This window comes from Coregonus lavaretus (assembly GCF_964263955.1).
Source record: "Coregonus lavaretus genome assembly, chromosome: 27".
NCBI lineage: Eukaryota > Metazoa > Chordata > Actinopteri > Salmoniformes > Salmonidae > Coregonus > Coregonus lavaretus.
Window position 1 is genome coordinate 17,538,393 of NC_140014.1, and position 17,851 is coordinate 17,556,243.

Sequence of the window (17,851 nt, forward strand, 5' to 3'; positions counted from 1 at the left end):
AGCAGCGGGTGCTGCCGTGGGCCCCATCCCCGTCCCCACCCTGTTCAACGAATCCAGTAAATGTGGGGGAGTTAAGATGGAGTGTCGCCTGGTTAATGTACAAAAGCAGAAGGCTCTCTTCCATTTCCCCTGAAAACCGGTATCTTTCTACCCCGCTGAGGGTGTTTCGGGCCTAACACAAGGAGCAGATATTTTTTTTCTGTTTATCACAGAGAGGATAGCGTCCAAACGACTGACAACTCACGCTATGAACAGTACACAGTGTCCTTCGCCCTCGCTTGGCGAGCACTGTTATCCCGCAGTCCTGTTAACGTTACGGCGAAGGAAGTGGCTAGCTAGGACACTGCCTGCCGAGTACTGTACTGTTTTCTTGCAGTTCTGTTAACGTTACATCTGCTATCCAACACAACAGATTACATTTCAAGCAATAAAAGTTGCACATTAATTATACTACAATGATAGTTTAAACGAAAAACTAACCATTTTATTTCCCTTTTGACCCACATTTTAATCGCATAGACAATCAGGGAAAATCCAGAATATCAAAGTGTCAGTTAAACACAAGCATTAAGATCCCTGCAACAAAGTGTACAAGCTGTAATACCACAGATAGAACAATGAGATTAAAAAAGATTTTTAAAAGATTTGGTAATACTATGCTAACATTCATCCCGCCATTTTCATTCAACACTGAAAACTCATCCCACCAGTAGGTGGTAGTATAGTAAAATCATTGAGGGATCCTGGCATTGGAGAGGGGCCTGAGAGATTATGTCTGCAGTTAGACTCAATTGACTTTAGATATACATATTGGGAATAATGGACAGCACTATGACTATTGCAATAATATTTTATGTATATTCAATACAAGAGCAGGAGGTCATTAGGTAATGTGTTCTGTTTGAAGGGAAAGTGCATATCTCCATGCAATTATCAGACCATGCATACACAGTACCCACAACTTCTAGTTGATCAAATGTATTGCAAAAAAATTGGGGGACATGGAGGTGTTTGATGAACGGGAATTATAATAGTAGGCTAATAAAAACAACATAGGCCTGATGATGCCTTTGCCGTTGGTAAGGAGATCACATAGCAGCATATCGCCTATATATTTATTTTAATTGACTATACACTGAGTGTACAAAACATTAGTAACACCTTCCTAATATTGAGTTGCACCTCTTTTTGCCCTCAGAACAGCCTCAATTTGTCGAGCATGGACTCTACAAGGTGTTAAAAGCGTTCCACTGGGATGCTGGCCCATGTTGACTCCAATGCTTCCCACCGTTTTTTAAAAAGTTTTTATTTTATTGATGTAGTTCTGTCCTTGATCTGTTCTTGTCTATTAATGTTATGTATTATGTAATGCTTCATGTTTTGTGTGGACCCCAGGAAGAGTAGCTGCTGCTTTTGCAACAGCTAATGGGGATCCTAATAAAATAAAATAAAAATACCAATACCAAAATGTGCGGCCAGTGTTTGGCACTGGCTATATGCATGCCTTTTTTGTTTAAAGAAAAAGTCGCTGCAAAATATTTAAACATTCTGCCCACACCTCTACAGAAAAGGTACAAATGTTGCCATTGCGCTTTCTTTTAGAAACGTCATGGCCCAGTTCCAACATCTCCAAATCATACAATAAATGAGGGCGTTTTTGTTACCATAAAAGGTGACTGGAGGGCGTTTTCCAGGCGGAGTTTTAACGGTCATTCACGAGCGCAGAAATATAGTATGCCTCTGATTTATCAATGATTATGTTGCGTGCAACAGTTTGATAAATCACAATCATTTGTTGTGCACGGAAATCCTGTAGAGATACCGAAGAGTCAAAGGGAGCTGTTCTGCAACATCTAGTTTTGTGGACGGGCTGCACCAATAGCCCACTACCCTTGCTATCTTTGTGTCGACTTTCTCCTCTCAGCACTCGTGTGAGAAATACTGCGAGCCACCAGCCTAGGAAAAGCGGTTACCCGAAAACTCCGTGGAAAGGGGGTGGCAAAGAAGAGCGAGTAGGCTAAAGATACCCGTTTGGTGCGGAAAGAAGATTTCGTTTGGAAAAGTTTATATAGTTTAGTTCACAATGTCTTTGTCAGTACCCCAGAATGGAATCAAGGCGGATAACGAGCCCATTATCGAGCTCTTTGTGAAGGTACGTTCCAGAATAGATTCTACAGCAGGCTGTCGCATTGGGAAAAGTTTGCTCCTTGAATGTATTTTTCTGAATAATAAGTTAACGTAGATATTAGGCCTAAATTAACAAATGTATTTAGTCGGACACGTTTTTTTTTTGGGGGGGGGGGGTACCGGTATAAAGTAAATATATAAACTACTTTTCTTTCTTGGAGTGCATAGGACAGTTAATAAGTGGGCTGTCGTTATTTATGTACCATTTGATTATATTATATTGCTGCCATTTGCATTCAAAAACGGTTACTTTAAGTACTGCGCATACAGTTTTCCCAAACGTTTTACGATTTGTAACAATTCGAGTATAGGTTCGTTTTTGAGACCCTCCCAAAGTGTGGCCATGTGGGTAAATGTCAGACGTGAAGGGCGGATACCGCGGCTCTGTGCTCTTCCCATCATCAGGAGGAGAGGGAGAAAAAGCATCCATCCCCCTTTTCAAGTGTGCCTCGATTTTATGTAACTTAACTAAGCGTGAATTATACATGTAATGGAAAGATTGGCGATAGCTTATTAACCAGTGCAACATTGTAGCATTCACTCAATCGAAACGATACATTGTAGCACCGCCACCGGGTGGTCGCACGCTGGTCGAAACAATGTAGCGGCCCTATTGAAATACAAGATTTCCAGCCTGTCAAAAATTGGATATCTGTAAGGTTTGGAAGGAGATGACAGATGGAAGAAACTCTTTTGATATTTGTCAATTGGAGAGAGTTAGAATATATTTACAATTACTGGGCTTATGTCCTGTTTAGGCTGATAATGGTAGGGGTTCCCCACAAGTTTATAAGAAATCGGTGACTCACTGGCTTGGCATTTTCACAGAAAAGGGAAATAAGTATTTGCCTTCCAGACTAAAATCCAAGTCTGCCAAAATGAGGATACCTTCCTCCCCCTTAGTTGGCATGTAATACAGCTTGTTGTAGTGACCGTGTCTCTAAGGAAGATATAGCTAGCTTTTTGACCTTGCATTTCAATATTGTAAAGTTACTCAATTGAAAAAGGAAATTATGCACTAGAAAGTTTGGGACATCACAGGCTGATATCTGACCTGGAATAGGACTGAAATGTTTTATAGGGTGTTTCTCAATGTGCATACTACCTGCTCCACACTCATGCTCCAAGTGCATTCTCCGTGGACTTTATTTTGAGTACGTTCTTGTTAAGACAAGGGTGTGGAGAACACATAAAACATTTCATTGAGAAGCACTCGCACTCCTCCTACTGTATTACCTCACGCTGCATCTCCCCATTCACTGAACCTTATTCCTGCCAGGACAATGGCAACAATAGAGACTAAACAAGATATAAACAAAGCAAATGTTTTACTTCATAATTATCAGCTAGATGTGAATCGTAATCTAGCTAGCTAGTTAAACAGGCAAAAATTACCTATAATTAATGTTATGTAAGGTAGATGTCAATTCTTCGTGGCTAGCTAGCCAGTTAGCCCTACTGACTTACTATGGACTTACCCATTCACGGAACCTTCCTTCTTCTAGCCAGGACAATGGCAATAGAGACGAAACAAGATATACACAAAGCAAGCGTTTTACTTCATAACTATCAGCTAGCTATATGTCAATCGTAATAATGTAGCTAACCAGATAGTATAACAGGCAAAAATGACCTAAAACCAATGTTTTCCAAGGTAGATGTCAATTCTTCGTGGGTAGCTAGCTAACAATTCTTTGTGGCTATCTGGCTAGTTAACAATAGTAGCTAGCCAATTAGGTCTATTGACTTACTATGGGTTTACGACCTATGCACACTACAGTGGGTATTGTAGGCAGGTAACCATGCCAAAATTAACACAGCATGTATTTATTAACGTAGCAAGATAAAATATTGTAGTCAGGCAACATATGAGATGTGAACAGACATTTCATTCCAATGTCTGAGTGTATTTTCTCTCGCTTCAGCTCAATTGGCCACCATTGATCAGCATCATTTTTACGTGGTTGCGTCATATTTCTTTGCATACTTTCCGTTGAAGCTTGCGTCAATGTATGCTTCAAAATATGACGCTGCCACGTAAAAATGATGTACATTTTCTTGAAATCATTGGTGGCCATTACTTGAGCTGAAGTGAGAGAAAATACACTCAGACTTTGGAATGAAATGTTGCCTATTCACATCTCATATGTTGCCTGACAACAGTATTTTATCTTGCTACGTTAATAAATACATACTGTGTTAATTTTGGCAGAAGAAAATAAAAAAACTTTCCGGATCACAAACAAGGTTGATGGGAGTCTATAGGTGTCTCTCAAAATGCATACTACTGTGCTCCAAGCACGCAAATTGGAGCCCTCCGTGCTCTGTTTCGCATACTTTGATTTGGACTCATACTCCGACCATCCCGTGCTCCAATTTGCGTGCTTGGAGAACAGTAGTATGCATTATCAGAGACACCTATAGACTCCCATCAATCCTGTTTGTGATCCGGAAAGTTTTTTATTTTCTTCTGCCTGTTGCTCGGAAGAGTAGGAGAGGCAAAACAGGGAGAGGGGGTGGAACCCCAGTGGGGTAAGGGGGTCTGAATTCAATTAGGAAAAAAACGTAGAGGCCTTGAACCTGAAACCAAGCTTTATTGGTGACGTAAACTCATTGCACTCCTCTGAGCAGTATTTCACTGGTGATTATGATCATACTGGTTATGATGCTGACAGTGTGATCTAGATACATGCGGCTCTGTTCTGCATCAAAGGCTACAGTTCCCTTGACGTGCCATAGGCCCATTTGAAGTCCCCATCTTGTGACTGTCGAATTTGTATAATCTCTTTATTTTCAACTCTTCATTTCGCAGCTTTTCTCTTATTGAATTAAACTCCGACATTGTCCTTTTTGCCGGAGGATCTTTTTGCCTCAGTGGATAGACATGAACTTTATCTGCCCGTTCCCAAAAGCATTTGGCAATTGGCGTGCGTAAAGTTAGGCCCTAAAGCTTAGGCTTACACACTAATGCCAGATAGCCTAAAAATTATGAAAGAAAAACCTCAATGTAGCCTATAGATATAAATTGCACAATAATTATACATTTATGGCATTTTTTAAATGTATTGTTTTGTCTTTATTCAACCCGCCCTTCATCCATACAATATTTAATGACCCTAAGTCAGCCCACCTCGAGTATATAAACTTGGGGCGCTGTGTGTTATGAGTCAACCTGCGCATCACTAACAGGGAGGTGTTAGTGACAGCTAGCTAGCTAGCTACCCCAGTCAGCCACCCCTCGCTGCGTACAGGAGCAGTTACATCATCCCTGGTGACATCATATGTGGCAACAACCACTTCCCAGTCCAACCCTCTCTTGTGCTGTGTGTGCTCTCTCTGTAGTGCTTGTGTACAGATCGTCCCCCATTGTCCGTGTGTTTCTGTCAGTGTGTGCACACAGAAAGTGAGGATTTGATAGGTGGCACATTCTCTCCCTACATCCTATCCATTGCTCTGTAGTAGAGGCAGACATATACAGTCATGGCCAAAATTGTTGGCACCCCTGAAATTTTTCCAGAAAATGAAGTATTTCTCACAGAAAAGTATTGAAATTACACATGTTTTGCTATGCACATGTTTATTTCCTTTGTGTGTATTGGAATAACACAAAAAAAACAGGAAAAAAGCAAATTTGACATAATTTCACACAAAACTCAAAAAATGGGCCGGACAAAATGATTGGCACCCTTAACTTAATATTTAGTTGCACACCCTTTGGAAAAAATAACTGAAATCAGTCGCTTCCTATAACCATCAATAAGCTTCTTACACCTCTCACCCGGAATTTTGGACCACTCTTCTTTTGCAAACTGCTCCAGGTCTCTCATATTGGATGGGTGCCTTTTCCCAACAGCAATTTTAAGATCTCTCCACAGGTGTTCAATGGGATTAAGATCTGGACTCATTGCTGGCCACTTCAGAACTCTCCAGCGCTTTGTTGCCATCCATTTCTGGGTGCTTTTTGAAGTATGTTTGGGGTCATTGTCCTGCTGGAAGACCCATGATCTCGGACGCAAACCCAGCTTTCTGACACTGGGCCCTACATTGCGACCCAAAATCCTTTGGTAATCCTCAGATTTCATGATGCCTTGCACACAGTCAAGGCACCCAGTGCCAGAGGCAGCAAAACAACCCCAAAACATCTTTGAACCTCCACCATATTTGACTGTAGGTACTGTGTTCTTTTCTTTGAAGGCTTCATTACATTTTCGGTAAACAGTAGAATGATGTGCTTTACCAAAAAGCTCTATCTTGGTCTCATCTGTCCATAAGACGTTCTCCCAGAAGGAATTTGGCTTACTCATGTACATTTTGGCAAACTGTAGTCTTGCTTTTTTATGTCTCTGTGTCAGCAGTGGGGTCCTCCTGGGTCTCCTGCCATAGCGTTTCATTTCATTCAAATTTCGACGTATAGTTCGCGCTGACACTGATGCACCCTGAGCCTGCAGGACAGCTTGAATTTCTTTGGAACTTGTTTGGGGCTGCTTATCCACCATCCGGACTATCCTGCGTTGCAACCTTTCATCAATTTTTCTCTTCCGTCCACGTCCAGGGAGATTAGCTACAGTGCCATGGGTTGCAAACTTCTTGATCATGTTGCGCACTGTGGACAAAGGAACATCTAGATCTCTGGAGATGGACTTGTAACCTTGAGATTGTTGATATTTTTCCACAATTTTGGTTCTCAAGTCCTCAGACAGTTCTCTTTTCCTCTTTCTGTTCTCCATGCTTAGTGTGGCACACACAGAAACACAATGCAAAGACTGAGTCAACTTCTCTCCTTTTTATCTGCTTTCAGGTGTGATTTTTAGATTGCCCACACCTGTTACTTGCCCCAGGTGAGTTTAAAGGAGCATCACATGCTTGGAACAAACTTATTTATCCACAATTTTGAAAGGGTGCCAATAACTTTGTCCGGCCCATTTTTTTAGTTTTGTGTGAAATTATGTCAAATTTGCTTTTTTCCTGTTTTTTTTTGTGTTATTCCAATACACACAAAGGAAATAAACATGTGCATAGCAAAACATGTGTAATTTCAATACTTTTCTGTGAGAAATACTTCATTTTCTGGAAAAATTTCAGGGGTGCCAACAATTTTGGCCATGACTGTAACTCATCCATTATTGATGCTACAGGATGTCCATCATTGTTCCCGCTCTGCTGCTTTAAACACCAGGCAGATGTCTTAGACAATGAGGCAGGCATGCACGTTGCCATAGGCACCACACAAACTGTGGCCACTGGGAACAGCTGATAAGGCTCACTGTGTGCTCTCTGCATTGACTGGTGTAGTGGAGCCGTCATGGCACCTCCACATCCTGATCCCCATTCATCATCCTGCTAGCGTCTGAGAGGAGAGACTTTAGTGGCATTGAAACTAGCTGACCCACCTAGATTGTGAGGATGATATGAGGTTATTGCCTGCTTTAAGTCTACCTGCTGCAGTGTGTACTGTTGTCTTACAAGGTTTCTATGGAAACAGTTTTTATTGTAGAGGTGAGTTGTAGAGGTGAGTTCAGGCCTCAAGGTTTTATTAAAGTGGAATTGCAGAATTAACCTGATGTAAAATCAACCCTTCAGCCCCTGTGATTGTAGCCCGGCTGGTGTGACTCACGTGGTATTTAGCGAGGGAGAGCTGTGACACACTGGTCTGGACAAGAGTCCGTTGTTAGGGCTGTATTCGCGCAGAAGTTGGCTTGAGATTAATTGATTGGTTTTCTCAAACAGTTGTATAGGGGGGATTGAGACCTCTTGTTGTTTGGATTTGAAAATCCAACAGTTTTATTGGAAGGGGGCGGTGCTCGGGTACTGTGTATGGCTGTCCATGTGGGTGTTTGAGTGAGAAAGACAGAGGCGAACCAATCAGTAAAGAGGTGTATTTTTGTCCGCTCATATAGGAGCAATAAAGGTCTAGATTATTATGATTTTGATTTATCAGGGGGTGCTGCAATTCTATCCATTTTGCCATGGGGTGGAGAGACATTGTTGCAGTTTTAAAGCAAATTTCCTGCAATTCTACACATTTTGCCATGCCTTATGCCATGTTAATATGATATCTGAGTGAGGGTGACTAACAAAATCAAAACCCTGTGTGCCTGGTCGGTATTCGGACATGATTTCTGCAAGTTTATATAGCTGGCTAGACCAACTTAACAATCAAAAAATTGTTAGCTGACATGGCTAATTTAGTGACTGCCAGTAGCTAGGTTTCCATCCAATTGGCGACTGATTTTCATGTGAATATTCTAAAATCCGCATTAAGAAAATATGCATATTTTCCCACCAGTGGTGTGTTTCCACCAAACGGACTTGTTGCGGATAAAAATCGGTGCGTGATGACATAGTACACACAAAATGTACTTTTTTGCTTAAGTGTTCATGTACCGAATAAAAATCTAAAGTTCAATGTGTTTCCATCGGATGTACAACTCTACCAATAGTTTTGTCACAAAAACTGTTGCGTTTATATAGCAAATGTGCCTACTCTGGTCTTGGCACATGCGCTCTAGCCAACAGCTCGCAGATACAGTGCGGGTAGACTGTGCGGGTAGGCTAGTCTACATGATGAGATTATTATAGACAAATGAGCAAGATTATTTTTATTTGTCAAACGGCAGTCAAGCATCCATCATCATGTCACCAGAATAAGACCCTCGATATTTATTGGAAAAGAGTATAAAGCTCATCACCGTGCACTTTCACCACCCTGTGAAGTTCATCATAATTTATTTAATGGTTGGGCCTACAAATGGGGGTGTGGGCCACCAGTTGCCCATCCCTGCTCTACGGGCGTATATCAAAATTCCATTGTGGCATCTCTGCTAGTTTTAAAGTAGAGGAAGTTCAGGAGTAAAAACAAACAAAATATAATTATTGTAAAATTGACTGTGTCCATAACATGTGTATATATAAGCTGGAAGTAGAGGCCTAAGCATTGTTTTTCACTAGTTTACTCCAATTAGGGAAGGGGTGGTGGGAAATATATTTTAAAAAAGGATGTGTGTGTGTGTGTGTGTGTGTGCGAGAAAAAATAACATATGGGGGGATTGGAAGTGATGCAGACAATTACATTGATGGAAGTTGCAATATTAAAGCTGATCTACCCCTTAAAAAAAACAAAAAAACATGTGAACTGAATGACTAAGTGATTATTATGAAGTTTCTGTTAGGAGACTGCACTGTTCATCATGTGCACTAATCACTTTGGTTTGACCCTCCAGCACTGGACAGGAAGTGTGGTAATTTTTCCTTGATGACCCATACTACCACAAGACTCAGGGCATCGCTCATCTATAGGCACACAAATGCACGATGCCACAATGACCCAGCACGCCAATATCATGCTAAATTACTGTATGGAACAGGAAGCAATACAGATGACTCCACATATGAACCCAGAAAGGACATGCTTTCATCTTTAGTTTGTATGCTGTCTCTCTGCCAGCAAGTGTGCCAAGGCTGTCATCATGCTGGGAGAAAGGCACACCTCCACCTCCTACCAATGAGGAAGGCATAGAATCTATGGATTCTATTTCTATGGGTGAAAGCAGTGCCAATAAACATTTAAAGTAATCAATTCTTATGTCCTGTGGCTGGAAGGGGGTCCGTCTGTTCTTTTGTGCTACTCAGAGAGAATCACATGGAAACCATGTCGACAGAGCCCAATTATGTACCAGTCACTGGTTTTTAAAGAACCCCTGCAGGGATGTCCTCCCAGGATAACATCCTAAAGGTCAACACACTTCTCCCTCAGTCTCAGGCCAGAGAGACATCACGAAAAGAGCTGCTCATGTCCTACACTTCCCTCCCTGTACTGTCTGTCTGTCTGTCTGTCTGTCTGTGTGACTCCATATCATGTGAGATCTGCCATCATAGGATAATAATAGTTTGGTATGAGAATTATTAGGAACAGCTTGTACTCTGGCAAAAACAGGATATGTTTAGTTTACCTTTTCTAGATGTCTTGGCAACTCTGTCCTCTTGCCTCTGCTTAGTCATGCCATTCTGTTGTCATTGTCTAAAATTGCAAGATCCACAGTTTACACACTCTGGGTTGTTTGTGTCCCTGCAGTAACTTTAACTTGTGTCACAAGTATATACTCGTATCAACTTGACTTCAACTGATAGCATTCTACATGTCAATCTCAATTTGCCACTTGTTTGCATAATTACTTTGAGACCATGAGTATAACACATTCTTTCTCCCCTGAGTGGCACAAAGGCAATTGAGTAGCCTGTTTTAAAAAAAAAATAGTAAAATCAATATAGCAGTTTATTCTCTCCAAGTACTATTGTAGTGCTGCAGTCAGCATCATGAGTTGGGGTACAAAGATGAATGGTCTGGAACAGTCCTGTAGCTGTGAGCGGTAGCTCTGCCCTGCACTGTGCAGCATCTGGGCTCAGAATGCTTCATCATTAAAAACTGTTAGGACTGGGCCTCGACCAAATGGACACTGCGATGTAACACAACACAAGATGGGGGGGGGGGGGGGGGGTGTTATAATTAGGGCTGTCCCTGACCCCAAAAAATATTGCTAGACCGAAAGTCGTCTGTTCTTTCGAACAATCGATTGGTCGACATTTTGAAACGTGTATTTTTCCATATATCGACACACCCTATGTGTTTTAATAAAATCAACTATATGCGTTGAGCTTATGGTTTCATTAAATAAGACAAATGCCTCGAGGGCGCCAGAAAGCTAGATAACCAGAAGAGAGAAACCCTAACCTGACCCAACTATTCTCCTCCCGCTCCTGCTGGATTTCACAGATTCTGCCATTACTCTCCTGAAGTTGCCGGTAATAGGCTACACGAGTAGTCTGCAACCTTTCTCATGTGGAATGCCAATTTCTTACCATTTCTACCATTCTGCGTGCCAGTTATGGTTTTCATATGCACGTTTTCGTGAAACAGTTTAATTTCATTTATAATAATGTCTTCATATCTCAAAATCATTGTCATGTGGTTAATAAAAATGATATCTAAATGAAAATGATACAAACCTAAAAAGTAACTTCTATTGCCAACTATGTAAAAATAGCCTACATAAAGCCAACAAATAAAAACATTGGCTACACATGGCCTGTCTGCAACGAATTTGAAACATTGTATCAACTTTTAAATTTGGTCCAGCCCGAAGCCAGAGTTTCCCACGCCAGTGAGCTCTGGCTGTAGGCTATTTTCGCAAGGGATAAGAAGCAGCGCTTGACTTGGGCAGGAGCTCACCAGAGCTGAGTACCTCTTATAGAATATTAGCTCAAAAGTATTGTGGAGCTCTTGCACCTAAATATAAACAGTAGCAGCACCCAAAATGAGTACCGGAACCTATTTCAGTCCAAGTCAGGCACTGATTAGTTATCAGCTAGACCTATTTTATGACCTTTCCACTGGATCAGATCATGACATTTTCCCCTTTCACGCTGAGTGGTTATCGAAAGGGAGAGAGCTGTAACATTGATAAAATACATTGAGGAACTATTGTAATTCTCAATGGATGTAAAACCGACTTCATTTGCTTGCTGTTTGAGGTGAAGAAAACATTACTTTGAGAAGCTCCACAGGTCATTAGTGGTGGTGTGTTAAGCCAATCAGAAATACTATCAGATCCCCACATGGGCACATTTATATGCCTACATATGCGCAGGCCAGGTAGCCTATAGGTCTACTTCTATGCGTGCGCATCCTTACTCAACAAAAGACAATGACTAAATTGACAAAACCCGTAAATGGAATGACATAAACCAAAACTTGTTTCTCACAAGTGTAGCATAGGTTGTGCACTCTGCAAACAATGTGTCCACTCGACAATGAGAATGGACGACAGAAATAATAATATTGAATGCATTAATATAAATTACCGTAACCAAAGTAACAAACATTGTAGATTAGGAATTAACGGTAAATGTACTACTGGTGATATATGTAATGGGGAATTGATATACACTAACAATCAAACAAAAACAATTCACACAATGAAGTTATGAAACAAATTGGCGGGAGAGAGCGCATTCTGGAGAGAAGTGCATTGTGCATCTGGGCACATGGTCAATCCCACGTCTGCATTGGCCATGTAGCATTTACGGTGATATTGCCTCAGCAGAAGTCAGGGCATTCATACTTCTTGCGTTTTGCAGAGCAGTGCAGAGCTGTTGTCAAGGAAGTTGGTTTGTGTTTATACAGGATCTATAACGTCAACCAATCATGTCAATGCGGAGCTATACAGAGCCCTCTGCATTGTTACAACATTTGGTAGGCACATGTCGGTGCGGTATGGAGCTCGATTTGGCCTCTGCATGCCTCTGGAGGCGATGCGATTGTGTCACACCCTCCATATGGAGCCTCCGACCACATTTTCAGATAAAGCATAAATTGACTTTTAGTCTAGGCCTCCGCAATGGATTAGTTCTCTGAGATGGGTGCAAATATATAGACAGTACCAGTCAAAAGTTTGGATACACCTACTCATTCAAGGGTTTTCCTTTCTTTTTACTATTTTCTACATCATAGAATAACATCAAACTATGAAATAACACACATGGAATCATGTAAAAGTGTTAAACAAATCAAAATATATTTTATATTTGAGATTCTTCAAAGTAGCCACCCTTTGCCTTGATGACAGCTTTGCACACTTGGCATTCTCTCAACCAGCTTCATGAGGTAGTCACCTGGAATGCATTTCAATTAACAGGTGTGCCTTGTTAAAAGTTAATTTGTGGAATTTCTTTCCTTAATGCGTTTGAGCCAATCAGTTGTCTTGTGACAAGGTAGGGTTGGTATACAGAAGATATCCCTATTTGGTAAAAGACCAAGTCCATATTATGGCAAGAACAGCTCAAATAAGCAAAGAGAAATGACAGTCCATCATTACTTTTAAGACATGAAGGTCAGTCAATCCAGAAAATGTCAAGAACTTTTAAAGTTTATTCAAGATCAGTCGCAAAAACCATCAAGCGCTATGATGAAACTGGCTCTCATGAGGACCGCCACAGGAAAGGAAGACCCAGAGTTACTTCTGCTGCAGAGGATAAGTTAATTATAGTTACCATCCTCAGAAATTGCAGCCCAAATAAATGCTTCACAGAGTTCAAGTAACAGACACATCTCAACATCAACTGTTCAGAGGAGACTGCATGAATCAGGCCTTCATGGCCGAATTGCTGCAAAGAAACCACTACTAAAGGACACCAATAAGAAGAAGATACTTGCTTGGGCCTAGAAACACAAGCAATGGACATTAGACCGGTGGAAATCTGTCCTTTGGTCTGATGAGTCCAAATTAGAGATTTTTGGTTCCAACCGCCGTGTCTTTGTAAGACGCAGAGTAGGTGAACGGATGATCTCCGCATGTGTAGTTCCCACCGTGAAGCATGGAGGAGGACGTGTGATGGTGTGGGGGTGCTTTGTTGGTGACACTGTCAATGATTTATTTAGAATTCAAGGCACACTTAACCAGCATGGCTACCACAGCATTCTGCAGCGATACGCCATCCCATCTGGTTTGTGCTTAGTGGGACTATCATTTGTTTTTCAACAGGACAATGATCCCCCCCAAAAGAAAACGTTTTTTATTTTTATTTTTTATCCATTTTAGAATAAGGCTGTAACGTAACAAAATGTGAAAAAAGTAAAGTGGTCTGAATACTTTCCGAATGCACTGTGTGTATCTATCTGTTACTGCTCGACTAAAAAAATATTGGTAGACCAAACATTCGACCAGCTCACTAATTGGGGTCAACCCAAGTTACAATGCACTATATCAGTGATGTTTCGAAAGACCTGACCATATACACTGAGGGTACAAAACATTAGGAACATCTTCCTAATATTGAGTTGCACCCCTTTTTGCCATCAGAACAGCCTCAATTCGTCGGGGCTTGGGGTGTCGAAAGCCTTCCACAGGGATGCTTCCCCATGTTGACTCCAATGTTTCCCACAGTTGTGTCAAGTTGGCTGGATGTCCTTTGGGTGGTGGTGGACCATTCTTGAAACAAACGGGAAACTGTTGAGCGTGAAAAACCCAGCAGCGTTGCAGTTCTTGACTCAAACCGGTGCACCTGGCACCTACTACCATACCCCGTTCAAAGGCACTTAGAACTTTTGTCTTGCCCATTCACCCTCTGAATGGCACACATACACAATCTATGTTTCAATTGTCTCAAGGCTTAAAAATACTTCTTTAACCTGTCTCCTCCCCTTCATCTACACTGATTGAAGTTGATTTTACGAGTGACATCAATAAAGGATCATAGCTTTCACCTTGATTCAGCTGGTCAGTCTATGTCATGGAAAGAGCAGGTGTTCTTAATGTTTTATACACTCAGTGTAGGACTGGATATTTATTTATTTATATTGTTGAGATTCAACAGTTACATTTATGTTTGTTTAAATGTTCTGGACACATCTCTCTCGGTGAATGAAAAGCATGCTGTGTGCTCATGCCATCCTGTTCAGAGGAAAGGCTTGGTGCCTGTTAGGAAATTGACGTTTTAATCCTTCTGCTCCCAAGGAAGCCCTCTGCTAATGAGGCATTTCTCCTGTAGACCAATGACAGGAAACGAGACTAACTTAAACGGCAAGGAATGAGGGAGAAGGATGGATGGGCAGTGAGAAAATGGAGGAGAAAGGGGGAACATAGTGAGGAGTTCAGGATGTGTTGAGATAGGGCAGGCAGCAATTCGGACAGAAACACAACATTTATAGATCAGCTTTGCTTCTGACATCTTCAGCTCTCTGTTACATCAACTTTGCTAACAGGGTGCTCCAGTGCTGGACCTCAGAAATGTAGGGAATCTACCCTGAGGGCAGGCAGTATAACCCAATTTGATCCCATCTGCTTATGTTTTACATGCTGCTTGTATCTTCACACAGGTTAAATGAGCGACAGCGAGCCATGCCTAGTGTAGTTCAAATGAGCGATGAGGCTGCTGTTGGTTTGTGTGGCGATGGTGCAGGCTTTGCTAAACTGGCAAACACCTATAGCACAATACTGGAGCCAAGGGGTCGTTCAGAATGGTCTAGACTGTAGTCGTCTTTTCAGGGAATCACTCCATTTTGTGTTAAAATTGCCTCTATCAGATTGTAGAAGGCTAAATGTAGTATTTTACAGGTGTAGGTGTGTGTGTGTGTGTGTGTGTACAGAGTGATGGGGAAGGTGAGGAATGTAGTGTATGTCTGAGTCACCTGTTTGGGGTCTGTTTTTGATGTCGAGGTGGAGGGTCACAGTACACCCAGACCTCGGTGTGAGCCGGCCAGTGCTGAGTTTGTGTTGGAACCACACTCTTTAAACAACCGTCACAGGGAGATGAGCAGGAACTGTTTCATCTTCACTTCTCCTGCACACCTGCTTCCTTTTCTCCCTTCCCTGGTTTATATCTTATTTGCTTCTAACTTTACCTGAATCATGTTTCACTCAACTTCATACCCGACTTTCAGTTGTAATTTTTATACTGTATTATTATTCTTAACCTGGGGAGAGTAATCGGTCACATTATTGATGACTCAGAGTGAGCTAAATCTTATCCCTCTCCACCCCTTGGTCAGTTTCCCAAAGAAGCTTTCATGTTAAAAGATTAAAGTCCTCTACCTCTGTAGGCCTGTCTGTCTGGGAGACGTTAGGTTTCCACTCCATGTCGTCCGCATGAGTCAGAGCCACACCAGGGTGTGATGCATTTCCTTTCCCGTAGGGCCTTACTCCTCCACACTCATCTTTCTGACCACAGACCCAGCCTCATCAACCTAGCCCTAGCCAAGTCAGCCTCAGTCCCTTGCCTTCCAAGTAACAGCCTTACATCAGCCAAACCAGCCAACTCGGCCTATCCCAGCCCAGTCAGACCCAGCTGCCCTAGTCATCCCAGCTCAGCCACGCCCAGTTTGCATGCTTGTCCAGCCTAGGGGAGGCGTGACATAACATGACCCTTCCCTTCCCAGAGGACATTCCTCCTATGTCGCGGAGCGCTTGTTGGCCGACCCCCGCCAGCTCCTTATTCGGTAAAAGTGTGGCCTGAACTCGAGCCCGCCCAATTTAGAATGTTAACTGTAAGTGGAGGGGAGGACATGCCCATCATGTTACTAAAATTAGGCCTGGATCAGACAGGGCAGAACTCTCCAAAGGAAAAACAATAGACATGCTACCAGTCCCGGTCTGAAGCGTTGATCAGCCACCACTCTGGTGGAGTGTTTTGGCCTCAATGATGAGGACTTTTAAAAAGGTTATTACAAAGGCACTGATGAGAATAGCCTGACTGGTAATTTTATACATTCCCTAAAGTGTGTGTGTGAGAGAGGGAGACAGAGTGGTACAGCTCATGATTATATTGCTGTGATGTTCCTAGCCATAAAATGTTATGGGACATGAGGAAAAAGACACCTTTTTGTTAATGCCAGTTAAAATTCTGAGTAGCCAGTCTATTACAACATCCTGAAGCTAGTTGAGACCTACAGTACCGTCAGACTTGACATGCCTCAAGATGGTCATTACACCAGTAGCTCCATCAGCGTGAGGGTGAAAGCGATATCATGATCTGAGGTCACCTCAACGCTGGTGACATGGCAGTGTGTGTCTCCTGTAGATGGGGATGACTGAGGTCCCATTGTGCTCCGGTGGGCCTCCCTGGACATTCTGTGACTTCGGCATGAGTCATCCTCTCCACTGGACGAACTGTGTGTGTGTGTGTGTGTGTGTGACGTGCCTGTGTGTGTGTGCATACATGTGTCGGTCTGTCTCTGTGTTGGTTCAGGTTCTCTCGTACTTCTATCTCAGAAGCCTAACGTTCTTTAGTAGTTGTCAGCTGTTGTAGCATGTGTTGCTTGCTGTAAGTAAAATACCAACATTGGCGCAATGTGGAATCTCTTGAGAATTTATTTGGAATATGATGCAATCATCAGCAACTCCTGACTAAATTTAACATGGAAATGAATAAGATAAATCGATAGTGCTAGGCTAAATCATTTACTGAATGATAGCCGACTTGTTAAGTTATATTTTTCAGTAAGTACTGTGGGATTGCAGTTTTCTTACCACATAAAAATTTGAAATTATGATCACTGCTGAATCACTGAAAATGAAAATAAACCTACATCAGTGTGATCTCATGACCATATTAGGTGCTGGCCCAAAATAATTTCTTACCTCACATTACATTTTATTGGTCTGTTTTTTTTATCCAGTAACATGCACCGAACCGTCCACAAACAGTTTCTGCTGGGTATTCCCCACAAGGAGCTCTGTATTCACAATGCAGAATGCAACAGTTCTGGGACACTGCTCAAAGCAATGGATACTTGAGAGAGAACCGTGTTGGAGGGCCTGTTACACCACTCAGAGAGACGGAACTAAGCCATGATTTTAGTTATGACAGTTAACGGCTTCAGACGGGGCTTAGTGTCACAGCTACCGTGTCCCTCAAATACCCCAAAATCGGATGGGTTGTATTTTAAACCGTTTGTAGCTATATATATATATATATATATATATATATATATATATATATATATATATATATATATATATATATATATATATATATATATATATATATATATATATATATATATATATATATATATATATATATATATATATATATATATATATATATATATATATATATATTATTTATTTATTTTAAAATAATAAGTCATTTTATTGATTTGAACGTCTTA

The 17,851-nt window shown here is 41.6% G+C and overlaps 1 protein-coding gene across 1 annotated transcript in view; it reads left to right on the plus strand.

Annotated features, from left to right (window-relative positions):
- The first annotated feature begins 1,707 nt into the window (after window positions 1-1,707).
- LOC311102511 (chloride intracellular channel protein 4) overlaps window positions 1,708-17,851 on the plus strand; it is a 29,658-nt gene continuing 13,514 nt past the window's right edge. Inside the window, exon 1 of the mRNA XM_084143873.1 lies at window positions 1,708-2,152. Coding sequence (XP_083999999.1) covers window positions 2,084-2,152 — 69 coding nt within the window. The 5' untranslated portion in view covers window positions 1,708-2,083. The remainder of the gene's footprint in view (window positions 2,153-17,851) is intronic.